The sequence below is a fragment of the Petaurus breviceps genome, unplaced genomic scaffold, assembly GCF_028583685.1.
Source record: "Petaurus breviceps papuanus isolate PSGF00001 unplaced genomic scaffold, PetGlider_PUasm1.0 188, whole genome shotgun sequence".
NCBI classification, from domain to species: domain Eukaryota; kingdom Metazoa; phylum Chordata; class Mammalia; order Diprotodontia; family Petauridae; genus Petaurus; species Petaurus breviceps.
In genome coordinates, this window is record NW_027185804.1 from 38,330,554 (window position 1) to 38,340,556 (window position 10,003).

The 10,003-nt window shown below is 39.1% G+C and overlaps 2 protein-coding genes across 3 annotated transcripts; one reads left to right on the forward strand and one right to left on the reverse strand.

Annotated features, from left to right (window-relative positions):
* Positions 1–30: 30 nt before the first annotated feature.
* On the forward strand, positions 31–8,198 carry LOC138163453 (olfactory receptor 4B1-like). 2 transcript variants are annotated; one of them, XM_069090915.1, is made up of 2 exons: positions 31–1,069; positions 8,181–8,198. In XM_069090915.1, the coding sequence occupies exons 1-2, from the start codon at positions 161–163 to the stop codon at positions 8,196–8,198; spliced, it is 927 nt and encodes a 308-aa protein (XP_068947016.1). In that variant the 5' UTR covers positions 31–160. The 2 variants fall into 2 exon arrangements, with proteins under 2 accessions (XP_068947016.1, XP_068947015.1); XM_069090914.1 differs by lacking the exon at positions 8,181–8,198 and having other exon boundaries at positions 31–1,090.
* On the reverse strand, positions 7,884–8,813 carry LOC138163452 (olfactory receptor 4X2-like). The gene has a single exon (XM_069090912.1). The coding sequence runs from the start codon at positions 8,811–8,813 to the stop codon at positions 7,884–7,886; it is 930 nt and encodes a 309-aa protein (XP_068947013.1).
* Between the last annotated feature and the right edge of the window lie 1,190 nt (positions 8,814–10,003).

Sequence of the window (10,003 nt, forward strand, 5' to 3'; positions counted from 1 at the left end):
CATCCATCCATCCATCCATCCATCCATCCATCCATCCATCCATCCATTTGTCGTTCTTGTTGCAAGAAACCATCTTAATTATTACAATGGCCTTATCTTCTTTTGTTTTATTTCAGGGCTATTGAGCTTCATCAGAGTTAATATGACATGATTGGATTCCATGGCTGTTATAAACAAAGTGACTCAGTTGATATTCACGGGGCTCTTCCAGGAGCGAGAAGCACAGAGAGTCTCTTTTGTGGTGTTTCTTCCCATGTATGTGGCCACAATGTTGGGAAATGGCCTCATCATCTTAACTGTCAACACTAGCAAGAGCCTGAGCTCCCCCATGTACTTCTTCCTTAGCCACCTGTCCTTAGTAGAGATCTGTTATTCCTCTACTATTGCTCCTAAATTCATTTCTGATTTATTAACTGAGAATAAAACCATCTCTTTAGATGGTTGTATAACCCAGATCTTTTTCTTCCATTTCTTTGGAGTTGCTGAGATCCTCCTGCTCACAGTGATGGCTTATGACAGGTACGTGGCCATCTGTAAACCCCTGCACTACATGACCATCATGAGCCGTCTCGTGTGTCATGTGCTGGTGTTTAGCTCCTGGCTGGGTGGCATGTTCCACTCTGTGATTCAGATTCTCATCACTGTCCAATTGCCCTTCTGTGGTCCCCATGTGATTGACCACTATTTCTGTGATCTCCATCCATTGTTCAAGCTTGCCTGTACTGATACTTTTGTGGAGGGGATTATTGTGTTTGCCAATAGTGGTTTAGTTGCTACGATTTCCTTTCTCTTCTTGATTTCTTCTTATGTTGTCATCTTGGTTCACTTGAGGAACCAGTCAGCAGAGGGAAGACGCAAGGCCCTCTCCACTTGTGCCTCCCACATCACTGTTGTCCTCTTATTCTTTGGTCCTGCCATCTTTCTGTACTTGCGGCCCTCTTCCACCTTCACTGAAGACAAACTTGTGGCTGTGTTCTACACGATGGTTACTCCAATGTTGAACCCCATTATTTACACTTTGAGAAATGCAGAGGTGAAGAATGCCATGAAGAGGTTGTGGAGGAGGAAAGTGACTTTGGGAATGGAATGAAAATGCATATGTAAAAATGAATCATGACTTTGGTGACAGTGGTTATTTTGAATTTGATTTTGGAATGGCTATAGAAGAAACAGAAAAGGGGCAGCTAGGAGGCCCAGGAATAGAGCACTGGCCCTGATGTCAGGAGGACCTGAGTTCAAATCTGACCACATACACTTGACACTTAACTGGCTTTGTGACCTTTGGCAAGTAACTTAACCTCAATTGCCTTGCCTTTCCCCCTCCAAAAAAAAGTAGAAATAAACTGATGCAAGGAATTAATCTGTGTCTTCATAAGCAGCATGTTTAAAACTTGATATTGTAACAGAGTCTTGGATTTAGAGTTGAAGCCTCTTCTTTTTAGTCCTGACGAAGACCAGGAGTACTTGTATGACCCATATAACCTCTCTGGGCTTTGATTTCATCGCCTAGAAGATAGTGGTGTTGGGCAAGATGGTCTTTTCCTCCCCTCAAAATCTAGGCTTGCCCTCTCAATCATGCAACAAACAAACATTTGTGACAAGTCTGCTGTGTGCCAGTCATCATCCTGGAAGCTGGGGTTCGAAGACCAAAACTCACTTAGTTCATACATTTTCATAGAGATGTAAATAGAAGATATAAAAATAAATGCAGACATTGAAGGGGTCACTAAGACTTCAGGAATCAAGATACCCTCCACCCTTCGTAACGCTTCAGTAAGAGCTTTTACTCACTCATCACTGTCTGAATTTCATGTCGTGTGGTAGTTTTATTTCTGGAACTTACTTTTACCTCCCTCAAATGAAGAGTCAGTCATCCCAGGGCCAGTGAGTGAATGAACAAAAGCAGAATTCAGCACATCAAAGGAATTTTGGAGCCTTGGACATTTCAATGACCAACAAAGTTAAGTCTTGGAATACACTTGAGACAAGAATTCTTTCACGACCAGGTGTTCTTAACTCTTTAACCTCTGCTCAATGATAATTTATACAATGTTACCTTATTAGGTATCTGTATTTTAATATTGTGATTTCTTTTAATTTCTGAAATTATGCCATTAAATATATGTGAAACTAAATGTGACCCTTCTCTACAAGTCTGTTTGTTGCTCCACATCTGCTCAGATGTTAAACCTCATCATTTATAACATGTAATATATATTATAATTATATTATATTATTGCATAATATATTAATAATTTATAATATAAGGTTAAACTTTTCCCCAATGAAGTCAATAAATTTAAAAGCAACTTTCATTTTATAAAACATATTTTTAATCTTCTTATAAATCTTGAAATGTTTAGAAAAGTTAAAAAAATGTTTAAAAGTATTATTATTATTTTGTTTTTTGGAGGGAATTGGGGTTAAGTGACTTGCCCAAAGTCACACAGCTAGTTTTTGTGTTAAGTGTCTGAGGCTGGATTTGAACTCAGGTCCTCCTGATTCCAGGGCTGGTGCTCTATTCACTGTGCCACCTAGCCTTCCCCAAAAGTATTATTTTTAAACACAGAGATCCACCCTTTAAAACATAGTTATGGTCAGAAAAGTCACCGCTAAAATGGCATCTCAGTAACCCCACTTTCCCCTCTTGGTGATTCCAAGTAAACTGGCTGCATTTGAAAGCTAAAATGAGATTTCCATCTGTTTATCTCACACGGTCCTACTCATTTTTGTACCTTGTATTGTGTCCCACCTAATGCATCTGCCCCAATACTGAAGTGTCTGCAATCATGTCTTTGCCGAACATGTCAATGTCAATACTTGGGAGATATGGTGAGCTCTCCCAGAATCAATGTTGTGCAATCTTAAACATGCTTTGCTCAGTAAACTAAATGTATGTTTAAAGAAAAAGAAGAGAGTGGCTATCTTTAGAACTAAATTTCTGACCTTAAGTCTCCTGCATTTTTACATAACAAGGATTTCAGAGTGGAAGATCATTTCTTGTCTTTGGGTCTCAGCCTATTAAACTGGAGATGATCTCAAAAATCCTATGCAACTCAAACATTCTGAGTCTACACTGAGCTCAAATGTGGAATGTTTCAAGCGGAATGTTGTTTGGAACACTGTAGCCCAGAGAAGAGATTCTTTTTGATGGAAAACTTCCATCAAAACAACTAATGCTTTGATAACCCCTTAAGTTAAAATACTTTCCAATTGTCACACATTAAATTGACTTGTTGTTAGAATTGGATGCTGTACCATCCCACTTCTAGGCATATACCTGAAGAGATTAATGATAGAAATATTTTATATACACCTTAATAGTCATCCCAGAACATTTTGTGGTAGCAAGTAACTGGAAGTAAAGTTAATCGCCATCAGTTAGGGAATGGTTAAACAAGTTGTCATCATGTGAATGTAATGGGAAATTGTTGTGCTGAAACAATATGAAGAAGACGGAGAAGCATGGGAAGGCTTATGTGAACTGATACAATGTCAAGCAGAACCAGGAAAAGAATAAGCACCACACCTATCATGATGTAATGGGAGTGAACAACACACTAAAGCTCAGTGATACGTAGTCATAATGATCAAATTGGTCCCTGAAGAAGAGTTGAGAAAATGTACCTCCCTTGCTTCTTTGTAGAAGTAGATGGCTATGAGTGTCATATACTATTAGATACAGCTGATGTGTTGCTTTTATGAACTATCTATTTCATTTCTCTTTCTTCTTTTAAAAAAAACCTCTGCTGTAAGAGGTAGCTCTTTGGGTAGGGGAGTGGAGAAATAAAGTAGTCTGAAATAAAAGTAAAAAAGATCAATGAAAATGAGATAAAAGGATTGTTTACTTTAGAAATGCTAAAATATGTGAAGAAGTCTTTAGGTATTTTTTCTTTTTATATATTACCCCTACTTAATGATAGTTTATGTATTGATAGCTTACACAATTATTAAACAGAGATTAAGGTTAATATTTAGAATTGTGACCATTGTCACCATCTTGTTACCTCCCTGAGATGGTATGCTTAAGACTTCTAGTGAAAGCAATCCCACCATCTCCCTAGGTAACGCGCTTCATTTTTCAACAGCTCTATTTATTAGAGAGCTTTTTCTTTATATCAAGCCTAAACACACATCTCTGCAAGTTCCATGCATTGTATTCCATGAATTTTGCCTTTGTCCATGGACAAACAGAACAAAAATCCTTCTTCCATAATTCTACTACCTACCTGACAGAGGTATTACAAGAGAATTTCTGAAACTATCTTTAATGTAATGGGAATCTTAATAATTATTATCACTGACTTGACAAATTCTTCCAGAATGCTAAGTTCTCATTTAGACTCAGATGTGACCTTAGATGCCATCCAATAGAATCCCTTCATTTTTTTTAGATGAGGAAATTGAGACTCAAGGAGTTTAAGTGATAGACCATAGAGACAGCAAGCAGAGAATGGGGAACTTTAATCCAGATCCTTTGATCCTAAATTCTGTACTTTTTGAATTGCCCCATGTTATTAGTGAGGAATCTATGACTAACAGAGAAAGTCCTGCTCCAAGATTCAGAGAATTGATTAAAGATAATATAAGAAATAACTTCTGATTGAATCTAAGCATGTTTTAAAAAAAATTCCCATGTCACTTCCCCATAGCTTTCCTCAATACTTGATTCAGTGATTAGAGACTTGTATAAACAGCAACTCCCCAACAGATTAACATGTTTTCTCTATGTTGCTTTAGCTCCCATCTTTAACTATACACAGAGGAACAAACAGTAGTGTTCAGGGAAAGTCTTCAAGGGTCAGGGATGATGGCATTTGCAAAGATGCAGAACAGGAACCTCACAGAACAGATACTTAAATGAATAAAAAGCTTTGGATTTCATCAGTGTGGGGTCCTCCCTCCCATCAACAAGTGAAACAGAGTCCAATCCTTCTATGCTTGAGTAGATGCTCTTCATGACCTGGTGACCTGGTGTCTCTCCCAACCTAACCATTTTACAATCTTCTGGCATTAAGTATTTCTACAATTAGTGAGACTTGTACTTAGATGGACTACATCCATTACTGAGCCCACATTCCAAGCTTTTCTAGCTTGGTAGCCTGGTAGGATCTATTCTCCACTGGCATGTTCTGTAAGAGCAAGGTCATGATTTCCTCCTCTCTGAGATGAGGAATTGGAGGAAGATTGTGACTTTTCATGGATGCATCTCATTGCAACCCTTAGGCTGCTTATTTGCCATCATTTTCAAAACAAGATCAGTCTGTTTTCTATTCTGGTGATAAGTGTCATCTTTATGAGATTCTTTATGACTGTTACTTTAATACAGTCATCATTAGCACTGTGCCTTGTCTGCTCACACTTACCATGCCCTCATCTTTCTATTGCCCCTTGAATCCCCCCAAATTTGATTTTTTCTGATTCTGCCCCATGATTTACAGTAATGGGAAGTTGTTTTAGTGCATCCTGTGTATCAATGATATACATGATCCAGTGTGGATTGAATGGGGGCCATCCATAGTGGCCATAATGGATTTGGAGTCAGAACATCTGGGGTAAATTCCTGGTTCTGACACTTGTACTTGTGTGATGTTAAGTAAGTCAACCATCTTGAACCTCAGTTTCATTATCAGTAAAATTAAAGAGTTGAACTGGATGATCAGAAGTATGAATTATGAAAAAAACATTATGATTTTTTCCTCTTTCTAAGGCATGATGACATGAGGGCATGCTTAAATTCCTCTGCTTCTTATTCTACCTGGAAGCAACCTCAAGATTTTGAATAACCCTGCCCATTTGGGTTCAGATGTTTCTGTGGGTTGGACTAAAAATGAAAGAAAAGTAGTATATTTTCTCAAACCTCTAGGTCCATGGAAAATGCTAGAAAAGTGTGGCAAGAAGAGAATATGACAGCTAGTACTTACATAGCAATTTAAGAATGGCAAAGCACTTTACCTATATCATCTCGTTTGATCTTGAAAACAAACCCGTGAGGTGGGTGCTATTTTAATTCATGATTTTACAGATAAGGGCACTGAGCCTGAGAGAAGTGACTTGCCCTGGTTCACATAGCTTGACTTTAAGGCAGGATTTGAACTCAGATCTCAAAATCTCATATCTTTCTGATTCTAGGTCTAATACTCCATCTACTTCACTAGCTAAGATACTTTAGTAAAGCATTTGAAGATTAGAAGGTATCAGACTGTGAATTCTCCTTGATCTAATCCATCATGCAGTGATGAGGATAAGCGGGTCATATCTGTGTTTCTGGCTGTTGACTCAACTCTTATTAGGTGCAGAAATCAATAAGACCCATAGAGCAAAGGAGAGGCTTTCAATTCGAGACAGGTCTATAAAATATAATGGATTTATTAGGCTCCAGTAGAAGGCTTGCTATTTTCCAGGTTTCTACTTTCCCCCTGAGCTTTGATAGGGTACTATTTGTTTTCTTTGATGTATAAATAGGCTTTTACTTCTTTTTTTTTTTTAAGCAATTGGGGTTAAGTAACTTGCTCAAGGTTACACAGCCAGGTGTTTCTGGGTGGGTGCTAAGTGTCTGAGCCTGGGATTCGATCTCCAGGTCGTCCCGACACTGGAGCCGGGGCTCTTACTCACTGTGCTACCTGGCCGCCCCTAGGCTTTTACTGCTTGGAGCCTTTGGAGCTCATTTACAAGAGGAGTGGGGATTATACAATGAGTGGCATCACCTATGAGTTCACAGTTTCGCCTTTGGTTAGGGATATAATACATCCCTTGAGTATATACATGATGAGGCCTTCTGTGTCATACCTCTAACACGAGAGTAACAATTACATTCCACATGTAGTTTGCTTTATTGGGCTTTAAAAACCTTTTATTGATATCTTTTGTCTTTATATTACTTCATTTCTTAATATTTCCCAGTTCCCCCATCCAGAGAGCTATTTCCTATTACAAAGAATAAAAAAAGCAAGAAAAAACATCAGATGAGCCAAACTAAACAGCATGTCAATCAAGTCTCCCAGTAAATGCAGCATACCATTCCCTTTATCCCTTGATTCCATAAAGCAGGGAAGAAGGCACCTTCTCCTGTCTCTTCTTCAGGGTTAAACTGGATCATTACAGTCACACAAGGGTTCCGTTTGAGGTTGCTTTTGCTGGCGTTCTCCCATTTACGTAAGTGTAGTCATTGGGGTTGCAGTTTTCCAGATTCTTATTTCTCTTCGCATTAGTTTATAGTCTTCCTGAGGCTTTTGTTGGACTTTCCAAAGCTTTTATACATTATTCCAGTCAGTCTTCACAATAGGATGGATGCGTGTGCCATGTTACCGATGAGGGAAGTGGGATCTAGGCAGGTTAAGTGATTTGCCTAACCCCATACATGCAGTAAGCTCAATGAGTACCCTTCGTACTACACTTTACTGGGAATCAGATATTCAAGAAAACAGAGAGTCTGAGCATTGTAAGTCCACATGCAGTTCCATAAGCATTTCGAGGCTGATGACAGGGGAGAGAGGCAACCTCAGAGTCAGGAATATGTGATTTCAAGCCCCATTTCTGATACATCCTGACTGTGACTCTGAGAAAGTCAATTACATTTTCAACTGTCTGTTGGAGGAGGTGTCCATGTCAATCATGCTCTCCATTAAAGAGTGCGCTGGTCCAGATCAAAATATGATACAAACAAGCAAAAAAAACCAGCAAACCCCGACCAAAAATGAAATACTGAGGAAGAAACTGTGATGGAAACATTAAGAAGAAGAAGGCAGATAATCGATTTAAAGCATTTCTAGAACATTATTGTTAGGAACAGCTATCTAGTGCTCTGGATTCATGCTACCTTTTCCATTTCCTCCCATTCTGATTCAGGATAAGGTAATTCCATGGGTCCTACTTCACCCCCTTCATTTCTCATCTTGTTTCAGTGCTCTGACCCACAGCTTCCTCATGGCATTCTTCACTTCAGCATTTCTCAAGGAGTAGATAACTGGGTTCAGAAGTGGAGTGATTACTGTGTAGAATACAGCCACCATTTTGTCAACAGAAAATGTGGTGGAGGGCCGCATATAGATGAAGATGCAGGGCCCAAAGAACAATACAACCACAGTAATGTGTGAGGCACATGTGGAGAGGGCCTTTTGGCGACCCTCTTTGCTGTACCCCCTCAGGTGTACCAAGATGACAACATAAGAGGTAAGGAGAACCCCAAAACTGATTAGTGAAAGGCTTCCACCATTAACCACAATGAGCTGGCCTATTAAGTAAGTATCAGTGCAGGCAAGTTCTAGTAGAGGGAGCAGGTCACAGAAATAGTGATCAATCACATTGGGACCACAGAAGGGTAAACGGAACATGAGGAGAATTTGGGCGATTGAGTGGAGGAAGCCGCCCATCCAGGCCACCCCCAACAAGAGGGCACACATCTGCTGGTTCATGATCGTCATATAATGTAAAGGTTTACATATGGCCACGCACCTGTCATAGGCCATCACTGTGAGTAGGAAGATCTCGACACCACCAAAGAAATGAATAAAGAATAGCTGTGTGATACAACCCTCTAGGGAAATGGTTTTCCTTTCAGCAAGCAAATCTACAATGAGTTTGGGGGATGTGGTGGAGGAATAACAGATCTCCACAAAGGAGAGATGACTGAGGAAGAAATACATAGGGGAGCCAAGGTTTTTGCTGGCTTTGATGGTTAATACTATGAGGGAATTTCCAAAAACTATAGCCACATACATGAGCAGAAAAACCACAAAGCAAACTCTCTGAACTTCTTGTTTGGGAAAGAGTCCCAGAAAAATGAATTCTGTCACATTGTTTGTCTGTACCATGATTTCTGGTCAGGGGCCAAGTTCTTTGAGACTTATTACTCAATAGCCCAAGCCTTAAATCAGAACAGTGGTCAAACAGTGGTCACCTATTATATATATAGAGTGGTCAACAGGGTAAGTGCAAGGGCAAATTGATCAAATGATAATTAAAACCAAGCCAACCTAAGGATCATTAACAATAGAGGGTCAGATGGAGTACTGATTTCAGATCCAAAAGCAGTCTCATCAGTGAGATAGGGGCTGGTCAGGAAGATCCAAGAGAATAAGAAATGAATAGAAATCATTCAGAGCTGTAGAACTTGGGAGACTTACATAATGCACTCCAGTTTATGACTTATAACTCTCTTCTGCTCCTTTTGATGGAACTACTGTCTTCAGGTAGCCACAAAATACAGACAGTTTGCTAGGGGAGGATCCTGTGAAATGGTGGAAAAGAAGAAATCCAGTCTTTGAGATTAGTTAAATGCCATTGTGATAGAAACAGAACATTTGGAAGTCGCTTTAGAGACCAGCTAATTCAATCCCTTATTTTATGACCAACAGAACTGAGGCCCAGAGAATTCAACAAGTATTCATTAAGAACTTACTATAAATAATACATCATGCTAAGTACTAAAGAGAAAGAAATGAAAGAAATAAAAAAAATAGTTCTTGCCCTCAAGGAACTTCTGGAGGATTATACACACACACACATATATATATATATATGTATATGTGGACACACATATACATATATGTGTGTATAAAACTTCAATCAACAGGACTTTATTTTGTCTCCCCTCTACTCTCCCCTCCACACAATTGAATAATTAAAGAGAAAAATGAATTCCTTGTAGCAAATTTGCCTGGTCAAACATAGTCACGTTGGCCATGTCTAAAATGTCTACCTTATTCTGTATCTTGAGCCTTCAGCTCTCCAGCAGGAAGTATGTAGCATTATCAGTCCTCTGGAATCACGGTTTGATGTTGCATGGATCAGAATCCTCAAGTCTTTCAAAGTTGTTTTTCATTATAATGTTGTTGTTATTGTATAAACAATAGACTCTTTTATTATGGAGTCTGGGATAAACCACATCCACTTAGGACTCCATCCAAAGTAATTCAGTTACCATGTGTACAAGGAGGACCTAGGAAGATACCACTTTTTCTCAGTCTCTGCAAGGTGATGGGACCCCTAGGCTTTTTCCAGA

Bases quoted from the DNA above. Each gene is read 5' to 3' on its own strand.
- LOC138163453 (XM_069090914.1), top strand. From the start codon at position 161: ATGGCTGTTATAAACAAAGTGACTCAGTTGATATTCACGGGGCTCTTC.
- LOC138163452 (XM_069090912.1), bottom strand. From the start codon at position 8,813: ATGGTACAGACAAACAATGTGACAGAATTCATTTTTCTGGGACTCTTT.